We start from the raw sequence: 25,801 nt of genomic DNA, 5'->3' as shown, positions 1-25,801 counted from the left end.
GATTTTATAAAAAGCAGGAAAATATTACTCCCACACATGGTTTTGGGCACTCTACTAAAAAAAAAGGTTAAGGTTTAAAAGCCCATAATTAATACAGTAGTGGATGTAAAAACACAGCTTTTGTGTAACATAAAAAATCCTCTTAAAAGTGAATTGTGGCAATAATTCTTTACAAAATTACTATTTGTTTTAAGACATGACTTAATACTTAAAAACAATAAACTTTTAAAACCAGTGCAGTTCAACAGCATTCAAAGTTTTATTAAAATAACACAAACAAGAAGTTATTACATTCTTGTTTTATTTACATAAAGAACTTGCATTAGTGGTCAATAACAATATTTACAATTGAAATAGCAGCCTTTTGTTTTCAGATACCCATGTAATCAAACACTACCAATATAAAAACAAACTTTTAGTCACTGACAAGAATAGTTAACATGAGTATTCCCTCACCTTTTTTACCCTTAAAAACATTTTCATACATATGAGCTTCCCAAAATTAAACACACAGAGAAATATAATTATCACAATAAATTGTAAGTGATATGGGATCAGGTTTATGAACAGTATAAATAATCCATCAACCATGTCTTCACTTTGGCACTCCATAATTTCTACTTGAGCTTTCTTTAAATAACAAGTCCTGTATTTAAGTCAGTGATTGTACTACCCATTCTGGACCACAAATTAAATCTTTCTCCTTTATTAATTTGCTTTGGTGAGAATTAAAAAGAGAACTTCAAAGTTCAGTATATTTTCTTATTAACAAGGTTACAGATATTTCAGCTATATAAATGTCTAATGTATGAATCAATACTATGTAAATATTAGCAAACAGAGATAGCATTAATTTGTTATTTGTTTGTTCATTCTGAAAATCTTGATAGCAGTTAAAAACCTCTGGCCTCAAAATGATGTAGAATTCTGTGGAAATATAAAGTTTAACTACAGAAGATTTCATATTAATAGTACTAAATAGTTCTTTGTCATATCATGGATTTTAATATCACTTTTTTAAAATACTGTAGACAGTAGATGAAATACTCAATTTTTTATCTTATAAATATTTGCATTTTACTTGTAGTAAGTACTGCTTTTAATTTTCCAAAAATTAATTATAAATAAACCAAGTAATAGTAATAATGTTTTGCCTAATATTTCTTGTAGCTAAAATAGATCATTGATGGCCAGACAAACAGTACATAAATATAATAAAATTACTATAATTTTATAATATAATTATATTGGTAGATTAACTCCAGTGAAAAATAAAAGATACAGGATAAAGATAAAGGAATGGTTAAAATCACCATAAAGGAAGAAGAAATGTTAGATTTTGTTTTTCAAACCTTCAGTGCAATCAAATATTTCTCTTTCCTGTACACTGCTTTAACCATTTTTTAAAGCAAGTTTAGAAATATTTGTGAAAACTATAAAACAGAAAGTTGGTATGTGAAAAATGAACTTTCCTCAGATAAATAATGCTTAAGAAATTAAAAATTTGATATAGACATATGAAACAGAGTAGATTAAATAAAATGCATACATTGTATTAAATGTGGTAAAAGTCTGTCATAGTACAAAATATCTGTGTTAATATCACATGTCTGTCTGTTTGCTGTTAAACACAAAGACCAAAAGCATGTTAATGATCAAAACCTGTTTTTCTGTGATGCGAGCCCTCAGACTTACTGCTGAGCCACTGGGGGAATGGACAGTTTACTACACGAATTCATACATAATTGATGTAAATGTAGTGATATCTAAACTTTTCAGATAGTTATTCTTTTGAAGGCAGTATAATTAGATACAGGATTTATTCCTTCTTCAACTAATCTAAGTGTTTAGGTACTAAAGCTAAATTTTTGGCATTATAAACCTACAGACTTATTGCTGAGCTAGTGGGCAAAGGGGATATATTATAAATCATATATACACTTCTACTCGATGTTATTACCATTTTAGTCAATACCAATGTGTATTTAAACAAAGTTTAAAATTCACTGATTAAAAGTAGATTTCCACTGTATTTAATTAAAACTTAATGCATTTCCTTTACAAAAATACCTTTTTTTTTAAATATTCCTGTGGCTTTATGTGGGTGGTACTTTTACTTTGTGGTGCATGATTTATTAATAAAAACTCCAAAATAAACTTAAAAGGTAATAAAAAGAATTGGATATAAAAATAGCTGCTATTGTTTAAATTTGATAAAAACATTTAAATACTGGTGCTCTTTGAACAAACATTGAATATGGGTATCAGGGTTCTGATACTAAGTCACACACACACACACACAGAGATAGTACAAGCACTGTACTGCATGTCATCACATGAAAACCAATAAATCTGCAAAGACAATCAGTATTGTACTACATGAAATTATTAAAGTATATAGGATCTATCTCCATGGAGAATCAATAGTGCACAAAAACAAGTTTTATGAAACTTACATACAAATCATATTCATAACAAGTTATCCATTAATCCCACAAGGGAAAATAAATTTTAAGTAACCAATCAAGCAAAACTAAATTTCAAATTCAAACTACTTATTCTCTATCTAAAGTTATACATTTTCATGATTATAAAACAAGGTTATAAAAATGGTAAACAAACAGCATATCTAATGTATGGTTGAATCAAATAAGGCACACATAAATGCTGAAGATAAACATTTAACATTATTTGTACTGCACAATGCAATTTGAAAATTAAGAGTTTATTTCTTTTGTCTATTTGTTAAAATATTATGGAGCAATTAGACAATATAAGGCACATTTACAGAAACCTGTAGCTGGCTTCATAATAAAATGCACAAAAGGTTTAAAAACAAACAAAAAGGATAAAATTTAATTTTCACTAACATGGCACCAATAAAAAGGGTTTAAGTTTGCCCAGAAGTTCCTTCAGATAAAACACTAACACAACAATAAACCAACAGCTCAAGTACAGTCACATGTTTATTCTTTCTAATGTCTAACTCTTATAAAAAAAAAAAAAAAAAAAAAAAAAAAAAAAAAAAAAAAGGCTAATTTCACTACAAGGTTCATTCAAAAAGTAACTTCTATTATTTTTTCTCTTGAAAATACAATAATAAAACTATTTAGAATGCACTAGCTGCATAATTATACAAATACATAAGATATTAATTCAATTATTTGAAATTATATTTTCTTTAAATAATAAGTCAAATTTGCTGATATGTCAGAAGCCAGAACTGGCTCACACATGTAAGCTTGTTACTAGTAGCCAGACATTTTTTTTTTTTAAATCTTGGAAATATCTGATAAACTTAATGAGCATTTTAGGGGCCATTACCCTTTGTTGAGTGAGAAGACTTATTTTTCAGAGCATAATCTTACATAAAACAATATATTCTTAAAAAAAAAGTGCAAAAATGAATTTTAGCAGTCAAACACAAACCAGTGTTTTATGCAAACAAACAGCATACCTAATATAACATTTTTATTGGTTATGATATTTGGTTACACTGAATGAATGGTATTTCAATACCCAGATGACGTTATTCCCTTAGTACTTGCTTCTCCATATTCTGCATTCCAAACAGTCATATCCACACAGGAAACTAATGGTGGTTACTAAACACTTCTAAGGTCTCCTGGAAAATTTTACTTTGAACAAAAGATATGGAATCCCTCTGTGGTTGTAATTTGCACATTCTTAGTAAAATGTTTTGTAAGAAATCAATGGCAGAAAATTAGTATAATTCTCCATTCAAGAAGCTAGTTCATGACTTTTTGACCTTCCTTGCATGTTTTATCAGTTTTAATTTGCTTGTTTTTATGAGAAATTTTATTAATAACTACTTTAGGTAAAAATGTTACATGCTTTTTGAATGAACCTTGTTTAAATACTAAAGTGCATTTGTAGTTAAACATGATGATAATATGGAAGAAAAACACTTGACAAATCAATTTTGGGGGTTACTCAAGGTTACAACCATGTCAGTATATTGTCCTTACTGGAGGTCAATAGTGATTCCATATCTGACAGGAGTTCTTCTGTGAGTTCTTCCTAAGTAGAGAAATCCAGTAAAAAACCAAATGCCTTTAAGGTACTAAAAATACTAACTTTGGTGACATATTTCTTGAGCTGAAAAATTGCACTAAGCAGTGATGTGTAAAAATAAATGTATAAAGATTTACTATGTTAAATATTATACATTTTGTCATGTGCTTCTATCACACTGTTCTTCTTAAGTCAGTTGGCTAACTTGAAATAAAGCCATTAGATATATATTAGTACCATTTCACCTAACTTAATTTTTCTTTTTCTTTAAATTAAGAACTTATTTTGGATTTTTCTTAAAACTGACATGGAGGCAGTTGGCCCATGGAAAGTAGAGAAAGAGTTCCTTTACTAATATTACCAATAGCCTCTGGGTGTATTTTGTTTGACCCATACCATTTCTCATATTCTGCTTTTCTACATAATACAGTGCTTTAATTCTCAATAGTCTTATTCCTTTTGAATGTTGATGAAGATTTTCCATGGTTGCCACTTTCACCTGACGAGCACCAAGAAGATTAATATCCTGCCAGTAGAAGTGTACTGAATTTAATAAAAATTTATCTTGTGAATTTGTTAGCTTCCTCATTAAGCTTCAGCCCTACATACACATCCAAATGATGGTCTTATTTTGCAGTCTTTACTTATTGTAATCTTTATGAGGACCAAACACTCTGGATTTTACACATAGCACTACCTGTGATTCAGTCACAAATATTATGTTGGTAACACCATCTATTTTGCAGTTAATTGCTTTCAGTAATACACAGAATAACTTGCTTTATGGCTCTTAATCTCCATCTTTATGCATTTTACAGGAAGCTTGAATGCTCCACCAGACTTATATAGAATGCTGTTACTCCACAAGATGATGAATACCCAACCAGTTCGATCACTATCTGCAGTTACAATGACAGACAACTGTCCACCATAGTCTTTAAGTAGGTGACAACAGGCTTTTACTACTTTATCTTCTGCCTAGTCTATACATTTGTATTCCACATGTGAGCATCTGAGACCTTGTTGTAATGGATTATCTCAGTAGTGACAATATAGAATCTGGACATACATGACTATTGTTTGAGGTGTCTATTAGGCAATCACCTGTTTGAACAGTATCTGTCATTGTGAAGCTAGAATGCCCCAACTGAAAGAACAGTAGCATAATGATGGAATGTATAGTTTTTACACAGAAACGTCCTGGTGAAGGACTGTTGTTGAGGCTTGTGTTATATAATAGAGCATTTATAGGGGTGGTTAAAATACATCTTATGACCAGTTTTAAATAGTGTTTTGTATCTCCTCAAAATTTCATTGTTGCATGACACTAATAATGATTATCAGTAGTGCATAATTCAGGATGGAATGGATAAAATATTGGTACAGCATAAGTAGATGATGTCCTGCAGCTTTATTTCTTGCTGCAATTTTCAATGCATTGATGCTTTTGGTAGCTCTGGTTTATCATGGTATCAATATGGTTGGTTGAGTTGTTTGTCATAGTTTGTCTCAAGGTTCTTAAGAATTTCTTCCTACGGATGACCATTGCCCTTAAAGGATGGTTTGTCTGCATCAATATGTTTTGTTACGTATGTAGGATTTAGTTGTAGTTTGGGCAAGATTGATATTTATTACTGTGTCATTGCCAACCTGTCAAGGAATGGCTGCATCTTGCTTCCAGTTTAGACTTTTCTTGAACCTCTGCTGTACATCAGAATGTCTTCAGCAAAGGTTAGCACACAGCATCTGTTTAGACTCTCAAGACAGGCTAGTATTGATGATGATCCTGTTTAACTGAAACTTTCTATGCTTCATGATGCAACTTCTAATAATTATTCCAGTTAGGACCCATCTTAAATGTGTCACACTAATGCCAATTCCAATTACTTGGTCAACAAGAACATGAAACTCGATTCTATTGTAGGCATCATTCAGATCTAAAGCTACTGTTAAAGCTTTAAAGTCTTGAGATTTCTGTTTCTCTTCTACTCATAGCTACTTAATGATGACAGTAGTTGTGGTTCCATATGATAAACAAGCCTCCAAGCTATAGCCAAAAACCTGGTGGTTAGTGCAATAACTTGCAGTCTGTGGTTTATGCATAATGATTCCACCTCCAAAGGTGCTCACCCTTTCAGCTGTGGACACATTATAATGTGACAGTCAATTCCATTATTCATTGTTAAAGAGTACTCCAAAAAATGTTTTAACTATCTGCATTCCTGTAGTCTATTACTTCAAAATTAGGGACAGCTAGCACAAATAGTCAGCCCTCAATAAACTGTGTGAAATTCAACACACGAGCTTCAGCCTTCTCTGTCAATGATGCTTTTTAAGGTAATGATTGTTTGTTGCTTTTTGTTTATTGGCACAAACCATCCAGGCTATCTGTGCCAAACAACTGGTGCAAAAGGTAAAAGGAAGAGTATTATAAAATGTAAAAAAAATTAATCACATTAAAAGAAAACAGAATCCAAAATTCAGAAAAAAGAGATCTAAACAGAATTAAAGAGGCCAATAGTGCACAAAAAGTTATAAACACAAGGATGCTGGACAATGTCACCATAACCAATGATACTGTCCAATGTCATGGGTAAACCAATAGGAAAGAAATAGCAAAAATGGTGCCATTGCTCATGGTTGTAAACATGGCACAACAGTAAAATGTGGGCTGTTGTGACTTGAGTGTCACAAAAGCCATACATTAGTAGATAAATTCTAGACAAAAGAAACCAATGAGTTAAAAACTGATCAATGTGTAGCTTAGTAAGGATAACTTCCTCCTTCTTATCCTTACAGAAACAAGTTGACCAAAGAATAGAAAATTGGAGAAGCATGTTATGATATTGTTCACTCTATGTCAACTGCCAACTGACACAAAGCCAAGCTTTCAATACAGAAATGTAATCCATACATCTGATAGGTATGGCCATGATGGCACCAGAAAAGATAGACTTAGCTGCAGTGTCAGCAAGCTCATTTCTACAGATACCAACATGGCCAGGTATCCAGAAAATTCAGATAGAAACAAAATATAAATATAAATGTGCTAGTTGTTTCAGAATATTGAAGAAACAGGATAAGAACTAATGCTAAGTGATTACACAGAAAACATGTTAAAATCTTTAAAATAGATTGAGCAGCTGCCTGAACAATAGTCAATCACTGCTACCATGCAGTTGTCTCTAGATGGCAGACAAAGAGTGGTGAAAGAAGACCAGTTGGCTTGGTCCAACTTACACCAATCATGCAGATCAGATAACATCAACCACTGCCAATTTCCCTCAAAACTATAAAAAAATTATCACTACCCCATGGGTCTCTGCCCACCTTGCAAGAAAAGTGAAGGGGAGCTGATAGAGAGATCATTGACAATAAAAGACTGACTAGGTGGCATGAAAATATGTACAAGAACCAGTACTGAAGAGAGAAAAGTTGCGATTTGAGAACATGCATTCTACGAAACAACCCCTCCCATTAACATTAGCACCACCCCAGAGGAGATTGGGTCCACTAAAGTCTTTCAGGATTAAAAACAGAGATGGCAACTGTTCAACGAAAGCATCAAGGTCTGATTAATCATAAGGCAGGTAGAGAGAACACACATTGATGGTATGACCCAAGGAAATGCAGATGACAACAGTCTCTAAGGGTGTAGGCAAGTGGCAAAGACAGGATGGGCATGTACTGGTTGAATAGCAGTGCCACCCCTCCATGCACTTGTCCATCACTCATCTTGTTATTTTGATATAATGAAAGCTGCAAAAAGGTGATTGTACTGGCAAGTTTCAGAAATGCTTCCTATAAGGAAGGACACACAAGGTAACAGCAATCAATCAAAGCCTTAAATGTCATTCAGAATACAATGGAAACTTTAACAATTCCACTGTATCAAAGTGGCCATTTTTATTTAGATGGAGGAGAACTGGGTCAAGAACTCTTCAGTTTACAACAACATTAATTTTCTTTGTTAAAAAGAGGTCTATGCACTTCCTGAGTTGAGTGGGCAGGTCTCTCTCAGGAGATTTAAATTCCAATGATTGAAAGCATGAATGAATAATCATTCTACAACTTGGGGCCAAAGAAGGTGGGCCCAAGCAGACCCTAGAAGTTAGGGTTGAAGTAACTGGACCCAGGCAGTCACTGGAAAGAATGATGAGAACAGAGAGAGCAGTAAATGTTGACTTGTCAACTCTCTTATCCACAAAGGGCAAAAGGCTCTTCGCATGGTCTGAGAACAACTCTTCTGGAGACATGAAAACGTGTATCTATTTACACTCCCACTGTAGCAGTAGAACATAGTGCAGTAGCATATGTCCAAGATAAAGTTAAAGACAATAACTTCTAAGTCTTGGTAGAAAATATGTTGTTAATCATTTTCAAATGCTGTACCTCTTTTTCCTCCACCCACCGAGGACAAAAACAAAAGTAGGAAGGGTGAGAGTTCACTTTTCACTTGTAGGCAACATGATCTTTGCCATGCAACAAGTACATGCCAAGACCCATAACATGATGCCTTTAAGTGACCGAACCCCCGACACTAAAAACGTATGAAAAGGTTGGTAATAATGGATGATGAGGTGATGTACACATCAAAATTAGAACATTGGTAGGCAGCATAATTCTGTACTTATGAATGGAGATGCTCCTCACTGCAGAAACTCCTTGGATGGAGAAACCAGTGAGTATTTCTGAACTGGGGGATGTTCTTCAAACCCTCTCAATAATAACTCATGAGGAATTCAAAGCAACAAAATGAGTAACTTCAATGGATATGTTCCAATGACTTTTGAATTCAAGAGGAGTTCACTTTATTTTGGTGTAGATGTATCCACCAAGACATCTCCAGAACATAGTTTCTTGACTGACCTAGGAGAGCCAGAACACCTCTCTAATCCCTTTTGAATCAAAAAGGGAGACAATTGCCCTAATGGTTTGTCTGACAAAGAATACAGTATCAGAAAATGCAGTTCAGAATCTTCAAGATGTATTTATTTACTTATTATCTGTTATTTTGTTACTATTTTTTATTTGGATTTGAGAGATCCATGAGGAAAGAAAAAATATTCAGTGTCTACTGACCCCACCCCACCATGGAATCCTATGAATGGACACACTACAATGCCAAACAAGGATACTGCAGCAATGCCACGGTTTTGCGAGCACTTTACTCTAACACCAACTTCAGACAGAATGTCCAGAACACCTGTCGAGAACACCTAACACTAATAGTCAGTTGACCATAGCTTAAAAGGGCTAGCCAACTGATCATATAGGGGAAGGGGGAAGAGGGCCTCTCAACAACCAGGATTATCTCCTCTCCTTCACATGTTGCCAAACATGGCAAATACGTGAGTGAGTGTTCGGATCCCAGAGGAGGTAAATGGAAAAAACAGAATCTTCTCTGGGAGGTCCCCTCACCACATACAGGAATCCTCACCAAGGGGTAAGGTAATAATTTAATGGGCTTTAAAATGAATAATCCTTTATGAATGAAAGAATTTGATAAAGGCAATGCCATATTTCAAGGATGTTATCTGTTGCTTAGTTACCTTGATACTCTGACATTAATATCAACAGGTTGGCTTCTGAAAGTTTCTTAAAGAGATAGAAACTGACACTGTGCAGCTAGAGCTTCATCTTTAGATGTATTTTTAACTCTGTTTATATCATCCAAGATAAAAATAACTTCCACATTTGTATGTAGTTGCAGCTCAAATAAGGACAGCTGTACCTTGATTTTATATTGAATGCTACATTAGTTAGTGTATCTGCAAATGAAGACCTTGGCTTGATCTTTACCTGTACAGAATGGGGTGTCATTATTATCAAAAATGACTCGTATGTCAATCAATTTGATTCTTGTGCTAACCATAAATATGTGGAACCACTAGGATGATGTGCTTTCGAGATTACAATGCTGCATAACATAATTACAACAACCGTTAGATAAACAAATTCTAGTTTTCAAGTCACAATAATATATACTGCACATGAATATTTAAATAAAACGTAGCATATCAGTTATCAAGGAACACAAAAGTAACTACTTCGCTATATAACTTCTAAAAATGCACAGAAAGTAATGATCAAGACACTTATATGCTTTACAAATCTGGTTATGCACAAATAATACTATTAGTACAATATTACCATTTAATGAATCATTAACTTTTTTTTAATCTAATATACTGAGTAAATATTTGCCTATCATGAACCACAATTTCTTTCACATAGTTTCAAGTTTTTATAAACCAACCTGTTTGGCTGAGGGTCCATCTGGTCACTCCAATAAAATGGAGTTCTGTCTGGTCAGTATGGAGCTGGCATCATCAGTATCTAGAGTGTACACTGTACACTGTGGCATAAGAAGTTAAATATCACTTAGGTATAAATTCAGTGTGTACCCTAGTTATTTGCCATATGCATGTACATGTGCACAACATTTGGTAAGAAAATACATAAAATTTATAACAGCTTGCTAGTGTGTTACAGTAAAAAAACCAGTATTTATAAATTTCATGTCTTGCAGAACTATTTTTTGAAGTTCTTTGTGCATTTTTGTTTTATTTTTTAATTTATAAAACATCTTTAAGCAGGGAATATATAAATTACTGTAATCTAATTACGGGTATTCCCATTACATAAAGAGCTAAATAACTAATTGAAAGAAAATAATGTATTCTTGTTATGTGAAAATAATTTTAGATAAAACTACTTAAGTGTTTATTTGTCAAATTTTTTGCACAAAGCTATCTGTGGGCTTTCTCCACAAAACCTCCCTAACTTAGAAATAATAAATGAGGAAGAATACAGCTTGTCAACACCACCCACGACCAACTCATGGTTTACTCTTTCACTATCGATAAGTGGAATTGACAAACATAGTATAACACCCAATGGCTGAAAAGATGAGTATCTTTTGTGACAGGGTTTGAACCTGTGACTTGCAAGTTGCATGTAAAGTAGCCTAAACCACCAGGCCATACTCAGCTGTCTAAATTAGTGATACAGGGTAAACACTAAATTTAAGTATTTCGTGGTGTCAGGAGCCCCCTTGGGGGAATTTTTAATAATTATCAAACATGCTAAGTTTAGCTAACTACAAAGATTAATACTGGTACTGTCAATGGTATCTTACACAATACGTATGTATGCTAAAAGTAAACTAATACATGATAACTGTAAGTATGAAATCTCTTATAAAAAAGTAATTATGAATTAATGAACATAAATTTTAAACTACACAGTATACATATGTATGTTTAGAAGTTTGAAAAAGATGGTCAAAGCAGTTCATTAATTTACTTAGTTTTTGCTAAAAATGTCTTACTAATTTTCTAATTACCTTCATAAAAGTCTATACTTTCAACAGAAATTTGATAACCTGTTTTTATCAAGTTTCTTCCAATTTTCAACTAGAATCCATTTTCCAAGTTTTTATATTTTGGTAATTTTTTTAAACTAATGAAGTGTTTCTCCATTTTCTTTGAAGGTACTGCTATGCAGTCCAAAGCTAAAATTCTTATTATCTTTATGACAGAATACTTGTACACATTTCATGCCGACAAACTAATATTAAAACAACAAAAGGAAAAAAGAAAAATACAAGCAAACTCAGGTGTAGAGTGACTTTAATGCTTAAACAGAAAACAATTTGTAAATGTTCAGCCATAAGCATGTATCAGACAGTTGCTAATTGTGAAATGTAAAAAAATCATTTCTTCCTCATTCATCTTTTGAACATGTTTATTTCTGTTATTTATAGTGCACAAGGAAAAGTATCTGTTCCCAGTGACAGGAAAAGTTTAGGTTAATCTATCATTTTAAATTATTCCATGGACTTTAAAAAGGTTAACTGGTTGCACTCTTGGTTTTATTCAGAGCCAAAGTTCCAAGCTACTTATACTACCCACTGTAAAGAAGTAATTGATGGGTATTTCAGTCATGTTAAGAGCCACTTAACAATGATATATGGTAAATGCCCATTTTTATTCTTTAACTTGCATCACATTTTGAATTATAAAATATATAAAGTAATGTTCAGCATAAGTATTATTAATTAATATATTCTGAGTGAATATTTTGCAGTTGTTCAGCTGAAAGAATAAAAGTAGAAACAGAGACAATAAGATCACAAACTGAGAAAGAGAGACTAAAAATAGAGTGAATAACAATACATACTGAAATTGCAAAGCTCATCCAACTAAAGGAAGAAGAACCTAAGAATGACAACAAAGTCAGGGCCAACCAACCCAAATTGCTCAAATCTAATGAACAAAAAGTTGACACACATGCTTTTCTGGAGAGATATGAAAGATTCACCCAAAGCCAGAAATGGATACATGGTCACAACCATTAAGTGTTCTTCCACAGATTAATAAACTTGGATTTTCCTTGTTAGAACAACCAAGGTATATCATACCAATCTGTTGAAGAGGTACTATAAGAAGGAAGAAAATATAATAGAAGCAGCAACTGAGGTATAGATTGACATGGCAGGTGTAACTGTCATAGAAGCAGAATCTGAAGACTGATTTTGTTACAGAAAGTAAGAACCTACTATGCCTAAGGGCACTGAGTGAAGACAAGACATACAGAAACATAAGTGCATAACTGACTGGTAAGAAGGTGGAACAACAAAATCTACAGAGTCAGTATAGAGATAGATCAGGAAAGACAGATCCCAGGCAAAACAAGATAAGAGAAAGACAAGGGATCCTGTCAAGGAGAAGCCCTACTGGAGATCCTACACAAGGAGAGACAAACAAAGGAACTGTAAATGTTGGTTCAGACTATATGAGAAAACTCAGTATGTAACCTAGAAAAACCTATATAAATAGTGAAAAAATATTGTAAATATTTGTATTGAAAAGGGGATTATGTCAGATATAGAAAACTATTTAGTGTAGGTATTTACTAATATATTTATTTTGTGAGTGAATATTTCATAATTTTTTAGTTTCTTTCCTAACAAGAGAGTTAAAAGCAATTATTTTAAAGGTAATAGTTATGATAAGTTTGGTTACACAATTAAGTAGGAATTGTACATTGTAGTTATAATTCATTGATGTTGAGGTTACCAAATGTCACATGTAATCTATTGATGTTGAGAATATAGATATCTAGAAAGATTAAGTGATAAATCTATAAAAAGTGGCAAGCAGACAATAAAAAGAAAGAAAGAAAGAAAAGATTAAAGAGATGGGAAGGACAATTTTGGTAAAAGAAAAGTTAAATGCAAAGTTAGTTGTCATTGAAGTGAAAGGCCTAACAATTGGGATGTTAGATTTAGATGAGCAGTTTCATAAAAGATAATAAAAATAAGTTATTTCATCAAAGGATGTTTTAAAATAACTGAACAAGCTTGAGTGGACAGTGACAAAATGGAGACAATGGAGAAAATTAGTTTGGCTTGTCGACTGAATTCTGAAGCAATTGAAAAGCCTTAGTGGACTTTTGACAAGAAAAGAGAACTATATAGTGTTTAAGATGACAACAATGATCTCCATAGTGCAAGTATATTTTTGTCATAGGTTTAGCTTACTCCAATATTTTTTATGAAAACAAGTGTGTCTCATACTGCTTATTTATATTTTTAAATTTATCATCAACAAGTCAGGGACACTTACTATCAAAGAAGCCTTAGCCCAACACACCCATATACTTACTTTAATATATACTTCTTAAAAACTAAGTTTCCTGACAAATTCCTAACAGTTCAGTATAGAATGTTCTACTTACAAAATAAAATTTGATATCAATATTATATATGCCTGTTCTCCTGTCATTTCAAAAGTGACTGTTTGCATGCACAGCTCTTGAAACACCAGAAAATGGCCATCATAAACAAGACAAATTAACTCTATGACAAACATCATGGTTTGCAATACATACAAGATGATTTATATCTTCAAGAAAAGTTTTCATAAAATTAAACAAAAGTTCAAATTAACTGTTGATATTTATAACATAGCTGGATGTCTTGTTGAGCTAACACCTTTTGATACAGATATTGTGCTTTACCTGTACTAAATTATAGCACATAGTTGCAGTGAAACCTACTGTAATAATCAGACATTTAAAGTAATGTTATATCTCCTTCAACTGTTAAAAACCTTTTTATTTTTATCACAAAAAAATTGAATTACAAATTTGCTAATTACTTTTTTTTTTTTAGGGGAATGTTTGATATGTTTTTGAAAATTCCTACATCAAGTATGTTTCAATTATATATTATATTGAAATATAATATTAATCATACAGAAGCATCAGTTACCACTCTTGGTATACAGAATCTAAGTTACGTGATATTGCTTACTACAATAGCATGTGCTTGACTGATTATCAGTTTTCTGTACAACTATTTTCAAAATAAAGACCTCTCATACCCAAACAGTTTTCTCAGGTCACAAAACTATTTCAGATTGATAATTTACTTAGCATATAAGAGTGCTTGGATATATAAATCAATCACTAATCTATACATGCACACACACACACACACACACATTATATTCTATTAACAACCTAAAACTTCAGTAATCAGACTATAGAAGGTTGCGAATGTTAAACTAGAAATATTTTGAATATACAAATCAGTAACTACATAAAATCCAAAGTTGATATAAATTTGCAGTGAAATTTTGATGTTGTTTCACATTTCATAGTTAATATGTTATCATCAAAAACTGATAATTTTTAAGAAGGGTATGTAACAGATCTTTTTTACATAAAATATTCACACACTTAGATCATAAAGATCTGAAAGTTGAGAATTTCCAACATGTAATGACATTGGAAAACAATAAAATATAGATCATCCCAGGGCACTAGAACTATCCAGAAAGAGATATGTAACAAGTTATATCCCAGATATATTAAACAATAAGCAGCACCTTGTAAAAGGTGAGAATCTTGGTCATTGGAGAAAGCCACCAATGTGCCCCAGGTAACACAATACAACAAAATCAAGAACTTTCTTCTGAAAATGAGGCTGACAGGTTATGTTAATCAAAATAAAGCTATCAGTCACACCTATTATTCAACCCCTGCTTAATATTAACAGCTGGAAAATCAAACAGGAAGATATATCAGTCAAGTAACTAGATGCATTGCCTGTGAAATTAATCTATGGAAATGGATGATTGAAACCACTGTTCTTGTACACTATATGGATTATGGAAAGCAAGTGGGAAGGATTTGTATATGGGTAGGACATCCTTACAAAAGAGCCTTTTGTGAGCTTAGGAATTAATATGTCCAAAACAAAAAGAAATAAACTGCTAAACTACATTTTTAACATTAGTTGGTGGAAGAAAACCTGTACTATTCTAATCAATTTCCCAGTTTATATAAAATTGAATTAATGTGATTTTTTTGTATCAAATCCACAAACGTTAGAAATGTTTAATTCAATAATGTAATATGTGTTCTGTCATCATTTTAAAATTACAACAAAACTAGGATACACACTGATTTCTCTATTCTGTTATGTAAACAGATATGTAACTTGTATTTGAGTTGTGAGAACAGAATCTAAATAGACTTGACTGAATTGTTCGTATCCTTTAACAACGAAATGTTTTTCAAATATAAATATTAAACCAACAGAGATACTTGGACAGCCAGCTGTTAATCATTTATGAAATAAACAACACACTAGTTATCACATAACAGTAAATGATAAATTAAAAGTTATATAACCGAATTCACCTGTATACTGGGTACTAAATCATCAGAATCCATGTTTTCATTGCCCAGGTTCAGACTGGTACTCTGGAGTCCTTCTATACTGATATCACTTCCTATGTTTTGAGAAGACAGTTTTAATTCCTTCAACAAATATTTTAAAGAAGTTTATATTTTATTTAACTGTATTTTCATTAAAGTTAAAAAAAATCTAACATGCATTTGCAAGGCACATAAGTCTTGTGCTTTTGAACTTGATTTAAAGTGGCACAAACAGGTTAAAGTTGCAACCCATTTCTCCTGAATAGGATGTCAGTCTACTACAAATTAATTCCCTAGTTAATAGCTGGTACCTACCATACAATTTGATAAGTTCTTATAATTAGAGTAAAGTGTCTTGCTCAAGGACACAACAGCATGATGAGGGCCAGCCTCAAACTCACAATAATCCAACTAAGACTCCAAAGTGCAAAAGTTGCTGGAAAAACACTACCCTCCCTTTCTGTTTCAGCAGGAAGTAGAAACATATGTCTAATTCACTAATTCAATGCAACGTGAGGCATTGTTAAAACTCTCTACAAAATTGATGTCTTTTTGAACAACTACATGTCTTATTGCTTTAGAAGTGAAATATGGCTTTCTGTTCGTATGATCAAACTTTGAAGTAAAGTAAATATTTGCTTTAATTCATGAGTCTAAACGTTTTTAGATTAAACATCCTTAGGGTGAAGAAGCTTTACTGCTTTAACTTTTACTAATAAAGTAAAACCCTTACAACTTTGAGAACTTTTTTTTAAATATACATATTTAAGTTATATCCATAAAAGGCAATACAATAAAATTCTGAAGAATTTTTTAAAATTATTTAAATGAGCAATGAAACTCAATACAGATATTATACATAAAATGTTAAAACAACCAAACTACTACCTCCACCATCCATTGTATCTTCTAAACTTCCAAGAAAATTCTCAGGAGTGTGAGGTACACTATAGCTGGTACCAAGACCAAGTCCACTGTCCTCACTTCCTTGTCGAGCATGTTGGTTGGAGTTCCCCAGGAGAGGATCTAGACCTGTTGTGCAAATAGGAGTCACATCCATCGTGGTTATAGTTGGAGATTTTGGAATCATGGGATTTTCTTCAACTAAATTCCTTCTTAGCATTATTTCCTATGGATCATAAACAGAAAGTTAATTCTACTTAGTGGTTATTGTGTGTAAAATCACTAGTAGTTGAGAACTGTATGTAAAAAAATATATATATATCTATATATATGTGTTACTAAGCACTGTATTAAATTTAGAAAATGCTACACTGAAATAGGGTATTTTAATGTTGTATATAAATTTTTTTAGTCATCATTAGTGTAATAATGAAAGATTTCAGCAAACTGTACTGTATTTGAGGATCTGATGTAAAAAATTTCCACTTGTGTCAGAAACATTACCACAGTATCAGACATCATGTCAGGAACACCATTATGAATCTGGACACAATTTGGTTATACTGCCTGTGCCATCTAAAAATACCCAAGAAGCACAGAGGTACAATATCATAATGATATCAGCTATACTACCTCAATGCTACAAACACCAGGTGATAGTATTATACTTGATCTATACAACATCATCTGACAATATGTCACCAGCGCTAGACTGTACTTCCATAACTACATTATACACAATACTATTTGACAATATGCCAGTAATACTGGATTAATCTACCACAACTACACTAAACTATAATATTATCTAACAATAACAGATGGAAACATGCATTTAAAAATGTACTAAAATACCATCATTGGTCTTTATTCTTTATACCATCAAACAATGTACCAGTAATTATGGATTGTAATATTATAACTACACTAAACTATAATACTACCTAACCATAATAAGTGAAAACATACAGTTGAACAATATGCTAAAAACACCAAGTTCTAAAACAATAACTGGTGTAAATATCGGTATATACAGACAAACACACACACACACACACACACACACACATACATATATATACATGCATAAACACACCATCTATTAAGATAGCATACACACCAGCTTATCATACTTACTGAACTATACAATACTACTTATCCATAACACTGGATAATAATACCATGAGTAGACTAAACTATATAATACTATCTAACCATAATAGGGGGAAACACACAGTTTACCAATATTTTAGAAAAATTCAAGTTATAATGCCATAACAGCTCATTTCTGGGAAACTCTTGTAATCAAAAGTGTTTTATCAAACAGGACGTTTTAAGTACTGGTTTTCTTTAGTGTGCTAATGAGACATGTCTTTTGTAAAACACATTTTAATATCAAAAATATGACACAAATATCTTCCAAATGACTGATAGCTTACCTGAAGTATGTCTATAATGTGTTTAATTAATAAGCTGGTTTAACTAAAAGTTATCTTCCATTAAAAGTGCAGTTACTTGTTATACAACTAAGGAATATTGATGCAATAATATTTCTTTTCTATCATACACATCAAACAAAATAGAGATCCTGTCACTTTATTTTGACATTATTCAAATTTTAACAAAATTATATCTTCCATTCCAAAACAAATAGTATTTTTCATTTCATAATTGACTTAGAAAGTTTAAGTTAATATATGATGAAAAATATTTTCAGTTGAGACTTCCTACAACTTTATATACTGTATTGATTGTAATTTACTTTAATTTCTATCGTATCTGTAAGTCTGCCTCAACTTTCCTTTCATCAAATCAATTATAACCCTGTCTAATTTTTTTTTTTTTTATGTCTACGTATTTATCATTTCTGAAACTTCTCTATTTATGTGCTCATAACATTCTAGTCCTACAATACTGTATAAAATTCTACTTTCTACATTTTGGAGTCCTGTTCTGTTTTTATTTTGTAAAGTTGTCACTTATACCAAGACTAAACTTATCATTTCACAAATCTACTCCCCTACATCTGTCAGTTATCCTGATTCTTACATGATAACAAGGTTTTGGCAACATGCCCATGTGCCAAGTGTTTGTCAACTGCTCGTTGAGAAGAAACACTAATCTGTGGTTGATTACAAGTAGTCAAGAAATAAAAACTCAGAAACTGAGTGATCCTTCTAGTAGCAGATACAGTTGGGCAGAGTTCAGCAAGGTGTTCAAGTATACAGTCAATGGAAAAACCACAACAAAACTTAACCTACAAAGATAATGTGAAATACAATCAATACAGTTACAACAACTTGTTTTCATAAGTACTTCACAGTTCCAGTTTAACTTTTCTACTGCATTTCTCAAAAACTGTTCATTTTATCAATGAAATAAAATACAATGGGTCACGTAAAGGTATAAAAGTAGATTGAGTTAAACATAGAAGAAAAGTGATTCACTTGTACATAATAACTAAAATACAACTACTTTAAACTTCAAAAACTAAACAATTTAAAATAGTATCTTTAAAACAAATAAGAAATGAGAATTACTCATAAATCTTAAAATTGTATCAAGATTAGCTACTGAATTATAAAATTCCAAACAAATCATCAGTTTTGACCAACAACAACATACATGGCTTAAGAATATACAATGTTTCACCAATTTCTGTTACATTTTAGAGTATGTACAAAAATTATTTATTAGGAAAAGGTATAGAGTGAAATATGCCTGCTAGGGCATTATCCACAAGTCAAAACTCAGGGACCAAGTGCAGATATAGTTAAAGACACATGTATTAACCAATAAGTTGTTAACAAAAGAGGTTACATTACACATATTAGTAAAATTATAATATTTCAAGTTCTACAGAAATACATAATCAATTTTCCTGTTGTTGTAAGATGTACAAAATCAAAAGGAATTAAATTATACTAGAATGTGTTACTTCATAACTTATATTTTGAAATTATGGGTGAATTAGGTTTATTTTCAGTGATGTTTTTCTAACATAAATTAACCATGATAACTCACAAGGAAAAAAAATTACTGCTTTTCTCAAACCAGAGTTTTTAGATAAACTGCTTATGCAACAAAAGACAAATTCAGTTCAAACCAAATGGTCTGAATTTGTTATAAGTGAGTCTCAAATGTGTTAACTTTATGTAGATCCTTACAAATAGGAACTGTGTATCATCAGATAGGTCCCTGAGCACAAAAAGTACTAATCTTACATACATATAAAAAATGTTGATCTTTTATGAGCTTGGACTGAATTGAGTCAGGCATGCTACTGGGACCCTTGGAAGTTGAGCAGTTGCCTCACTTATATGCACACCAATAAATATATATTTATATTCATTGAATTCATTTATATTCAATGAATATAAATATATATATTTAAGTCCATGAATCTTGCTGTTCCATCTATGTTCTCTTTATAACTCAATTTATCATAATGTTAGCATTTACTGCTATCTTACTCACAGAGAATGCTTTAAAGCCAAGAGAGAGAGAGAGAAAAAATCATGTTAGTGGAAAATTTAAAATACAGTGAACCTTCTTATTTATATATTAGTTTAAACCTATAGCATAAAATCCTTAAACTCACATTAAGCATGGAATTTCCGAGGGAGGCCGGCTGTAAAGCACAAGAGATCATATTTAGTCAGGTGAATATAAATCAATACTCTTGAGATAATATTGTTGATAGAATTTATTCTGAAAATTATAAAAGAATAAAAGCAAACACAGCAAAAAGTTCTCTCTCTCTGATAATGGCTTTTGGAGAGTGCAATCATTATTTGTTAAATATTTAGATGTAAATTCATGTTGAAGATGTTGATAAACTTACTAACAATAAAAGTGTGCAGAAAGTACATTGATTTGTAAGAATGAATATAATCTAATATTTTTTTATATATGAATTTTTAAACTGATGGAACAGCAAGTTGCTTCGAAACATGACATATCTTCCATCTTATCAGAATGGAAAGAAAATAAATTAATCTTGTAAGGTAACAAGATATTAAAACCTTACAAAAGGTTCTCCCATCCAAATTCTACTATAGCATACATAAAAACATCATAATTATTGCAAGTAAACAATGTAGAGGCACAGGCAAAAAAACAATTTCTTTGACTTAAAAACAAGTCACACAATGTCATTACATAACTAGAGACACACTGCTCATCAATTCTGTTGTCGTCATTAAATGATTATATGCCAACTGTTGACATTATTTACATCATTGTTTTAGAACTACATAAGTTTAATTAAATACTAAATTTGTGGCTATTTCTGTTTTAACTTGCTTGAGAATTAACTAAAAAACAAAAAAACTAAATGTCAATTTGTTGTAATGTACCAGATTTGCATCATCATTAGCCTGCAACTTCTTTCGTGATTATTATACATAGCCATACATCAGTATATTTCCATATCCAGTACTTCTTTTATAAAAACACTAAAACTCAATGATTTGAAAATTTCTGAAAATAACATGTGGAAGACCATCCAAGCAAGTTTTAAAATGATTATTAACTTACATGCATCATGACTTCAATACACATAAGAGATGACAAACTTATTTGAGGCTCAAGTATGTGTGCATGCATATGAACACACACACACACATATTTGGAGAAGCATGCATCTTAATGACTAAACAATCATAAGATCCACTGTCTAAAATGCAACATTTATACCCACGTTTGCTCATTAATTGCACTTAAATATATGAATTTTCAATAAAATTGTTTTATTATAAAATTTTTGAAGTCAAGAAAAATTTAAATGAATTGTCTTGTATAAAGGGAAAAATTAAGTTAGTTTTAAAACTGAATGTTATCATAACCTTAACAATCTCCAAGTGTGTAAGGTAAGCAACAGAAAAAAACTTGCTGTAATTTTTAAGCATCTAATATTTTATTAAATTAAAAGACTCTTAAAAGCTTTTATGAAAATGAAATAATGTTTTATTTGCTTGAGAGTTAGTTGGTTGAGGAAACTAAAAACTTAACTTGATTTATTTTCCACTTAAATCACATTTTGATGAAAATGTGTCCTCCATGTGCAGTAAATCTCCATTAGCACTTGCATTCAAAATTAACTTCATTCTTAGATGAGTCAAAAATAATAAGCAGTGGTTGTGGGAAGGTGTGCAGAGAGGTATGCATCTATCAGAAATACATTTTCAGGTAATGAAAGTGTTAACTTCCAAAAAAATCCACTTACCTCTCTGTACACAATAGCTAGAATCCTACATTGATGTGACGGAGCAGCTGGTGCAAATAAGAAAACCCAGATGAGCTCTCTTCTGAGATAACTTTAGAAGAGGAAAGCTCATGGAGTGTGACACCCAACAGTGAGGAGTTACTAAAGGGGCAACACCTTAGAAGGGTAGAGTATACTCTTTACCTGGATAGAAGCATAATAAGATGAAGACAGAAATGAATCAATGCATTGCAGGGTTTAGCAGAAAAAATACACAGCTAACTAAGCTTTTCAACACAACAGGTTAGAAGGATTTGAAGTGAAGTGTGGTTGCTGCAATAATTAGAACAAACAGTTTGGTAGGTATTCTGTTGTACAATTTATCATCATACATACAGGCACAGGGTCATGGCAAAATTTAAGGATTGTAGACATCCTGAGAAGAAATTGTGTATTCTAAGCAACACCCTATTTTCTGCTTGTGGCACTTGAAATTACTAAAGTCACAACTATAATTGTGGGGAGAAAACAATAGAAGAGAAATGAAATGTCTTCTTGCAAAGGAAAAAGTAGTCAAAAAACAAAAGGGAGAAAAACTTGTGGAACAGAATATGAGAGGATATAAGGCATAAACATCAGACAGCAATGGCCTTAAGCCAGAACATAGAATATGCACACACCATTAGCTTTGTTTAAGTCCTGTAAAAGTGTTGTTGTTGTTTTCAGGAGAGTCCTCTTTTTCCAACAAAAAAAATTCCATGGCATTATGCATTGCATTTATTTATTCCAGCCAAGGCAATGGACTGATAGATTCTCACCAACCTGCAACACTGACTATGGGCAAAATCAGTATGTCAGCCTTTACCCTTTACTTTATCACATCTTCCACCACTAACTCCCAGTGGAAAATCTAAATCTAGACTTGTATCCTAGTACAGTTATTAAAAACCCACTTTAATTAAACATAATCTCTATGAGAAGGGCAAAACAAGTTATTAATATACCTAAACAACCCAGTTGAGGAATGTTTCTTTCCTTTCAAAATCCAAAAACTAACAAGAATTTTACTTTTTTTTTCTAAGTCAAAAGGATAAAGAAAAAAGCCTTCAGGGAGAAACGAATGAAAAAACAAGTGACCAAGGATTCAAAAGGGGTCTGGATATAGAGTGTGAAGGAGAAAGCAAGAGCATGTGCATATGTTTCTTATAGCAAAGCCACATCAGGCTATCTGCTGTAAGGCAAATAAGACAGAAGAGGAGGGAAAAAGCAGAAGATGGTAGGAGGACAGAGGAAGGAAGAAATAATCATAAAGAAAAAGTGAAAGATGGATGACGAGGCTGCATGATAGTCTGCTATGGCGTAGACCAACAATGTTACTTGAATTGAGGAATAAAAAATGTGAAAGAAGGGCAGCACAATACGAGAAATTGTCCATTGAGTAAGGAATAGACAATCCAACTTTCAAGGAAGAAAAAATGACACTCCTGGATAAGAGATTAATGTACAAGGCTGGTGCAAGAGGAATCATAACAATGGAAGAAGATGTCTGAGATGTCAGTCAGTAAAGAAGAGGAAAACAAGACAGAGTTGACCAGTAAGATGCTACCAACAAGACATGACAAAGAGTGTCACAAAGCATTGTTAAAACATGAGTGAAGGTAAACAGAAAAGATATCCACAGCCTAAGTAGCCAGATATGGGATCAGGAGCCAAAAGACCTGAGGTGACCAAACACTCCATGACTCACCAACACCAGAAGGACTGAGATTATTCAAATATAGAGTTAGAATCAAAAACAATCATCCCAGATGAACAACCTGTTGGAGGAAAAGGGATGTGGCTACAGAAGAGGCTTACTACATAGAAGCCAAAAGTACTCAATCATCCAAACATGTATGGAAACAAAGACAGTGAATGTAACAAGCAAAAATCCTAATGACTTGGCTGAAGATATACGGAATAAATGTCACACCAAAGATGATACTGGTATACCATATCATGATGAAAAACTAAAGGAAATGTCCTTAAGACAGGGCTATTAAAATATGAAGAAAGATGCCTGAGATATGAACCGTCTTCCTCCAAATGTTGGGAAAATAACCTACTAGGAGAAAGAAATCCTTCATTTAAAATGGGGGAATCATCAGAAAGGGTTCAAAGAAGAAGCAAAATGAAAGGTTGTTAGTCTCCAGCATTCATGGGGGAATGAAGAGAGGGTAAAATTAACTCAGAGAAGAGCACGTTTATGTTCTTCCTAAGGCATTCAGAAACAAGAGCTCTGATATTGTGTCCTCATGTTAAAGGAAGATGAATAATGAGAGAAAGACACACTAGATAAGATCCTAAGTGACCCAGTGGTCAGCTATGCAGTAAGTCCATAGGTTGCTTAAGAAAAGAAGTGCCCCTATAGGATCTGACCCGACTACACAGAAAGATAGTCACTGGTGAGATAGACAAAAGTTAACCCTCCAAGAAGAGGAACTGCAAAAGGAAATAGAAGGGTAGGAAGAGGAAATGTAAGAGACAGAGGATAAGGGTACACAAACCAAAAAACATGATTAGATGTATGGGAAGAGGCAAGATAGGAGAGTAAAAATGTGAGAAAAATTAACAGCAAGCAACTTTGGTCTGAAACTAAGGTGAGAGGAACACATTAGTGACTTTGTGGCAAATAAGTGGAGCTAAATACAAGCCATGTAGAAAGGATTGAGGAAAGTGAATGACAGAAAAGAAAGTTTTCCATTTGAATAGAACTCAATTACACAGAAAATCTGTGAGGAAAGCAAAAGCCAATGATGATCTTAGTAGTAAAAAGGACTTACTGGACATACCCAAAATAACCTATCTGAATCTCATTTGAATTCAAATAAGAGATAAAAAGAAAACAGACAGCAAAGGGATAGAGCTAGAAAAAGGCAAATACAAGGGAACTGAGCTCTAGTAAAGGAAACAAAAAACAGAGAGTCAATCCTAAGCAGGGATTCAAGGGATTAAAGATCCAAGAGAGCTGAAGGGAAACAACCATAAGTCATAGTAAAGGAATCATGGAAACAAGGAATGGAAATGATACCAAAACAAAGAATTCTTATGGAATCCTAAAGTCAGGTGAATGGGGAATAAATGCAACTATAGCATGAAAACATGGAAGAAAAATAATGAAAAAACACAGGACATAGGTGAAAGGGAAAGCATGGTAAAACACAAAACAATCAACAAAGAGAGAAAGAGAAGTGACAAGTTTCTCAATGGCAAAACAAAACAAAATCATAATAATAAAAAAATATCAGAGCAAAAACAGCAATGGAATGAGCTAGACTTTGTGGTGAGGGTCAGAAAAGAATAATGCACAGGAGAAAGACAAACCAAGATGGAAAGAAAGGTGATATCTGTTAATGGTGAAATTGGCAGTAACAACAGGCCCACATGTAGAATATTTGAAAGGGGGTTCTGATTTGTGAAATCAAAACCCAACACATACTTTGTAAAACATGCTAATGTTATAGGCATCTGGGAGAATGCCCTCCCCTCAAAAGATTTGTGAAGAATAAATGCTATGAAATTAAATATGGAAGCAATTTTAAATGAAGTATAGTTTAAACTATTGCATGGCTGTTCACATAAGATCCATAACAATCCAAAGAAAAGTCAACATATCATTCTCTTGCAACACTGCATGGGGAACTAGACTTAAATTAGCATTAATATATGTATGTTTTATTATAATCCTGTATTATATAAATGCAAAGTAGTTATTAATTGTTAAATTATATTACTAATTTAAACAACTGAGTACAACAATAGTACATTACCTACTTCAATAATTGGGTATCAGATATTTACATGTATGCACTACTAAAATAACTTGTTAGTATGCTTTATTCTTCTGGTGTGCTTTTTTCATAAATAACCTACATACAATTTGAA

General features: G+C 32.3%; 1 protein-coding gene across 8 annotated transcripts in view; it reads right to left on the bottom strand.

Moving 5' to 3' along the window:
- Nucleotides 1–235: 235 nt before the first annotated feature.
- LOC143232395 (transcriptional coactivator YAP1-like) overlaps nucleotides 236–25,801 on the bottom strand; it is an 81,718-nt gene continuing 56,152 nt past the window's right edge. For 2 of the 8 annotated variants that reach the window (XM_076467782.1, XM_076467789.1), the window contains exons 5-8: nucleotides 20,273–20,302; nucleotides 16,657–16,897; nucleotides 15,751–15,842; nucleotides 236–4,041 (exon numbers count right to left, since the gene is read on the bottom strand). In XM_076467782.1, coding sequence (XP_076323897.1) covers nucleotides 3,961–4,041; nucleotides 15,751–15,842; nucleotides 16,657–16,897; nucleotides 20,273–20,302 — 444 coding nt within the window. In that variant the 3' untranslated portion in view covers nucleotides 236–3,960. Of the gene's footprint in view, nucleotides 4,042–10,294; nucleotides 10,394–15,750; nucleotides 15,843–16,656; nucleotides 16,898–18,720; nucleotides 18,929–20,272; nucleotides 20,303–25,801 lie in introns of those variants that run through there. The other 6 variants (XM_076467783.1, XM_076467784.1, XM_076467785.1 and 3 more) reach the window with 6 other exon arrangements.

The sequence above is a fragment of the Tachypleus tridentatus genome, chromosome 11, assembly GCF_004210375.1.
Source record: "Tachypleus tridentatus isolate NWPU-2018 chromosome 11, ASM421037v1, whole genome shotgun sequence".
Lineage (NCBI taxonomy): Eukaryota > Metazoa > Arthropoda > Merostomata > Xiphosura > Limulidae > Tachypleus > Tachypleus tridentatus.
The sequence above is the reverse complement of the archived record's forward strand: the minus strand, read 5'-3'. Positions and strand labels throughout refer to the sequence as shown.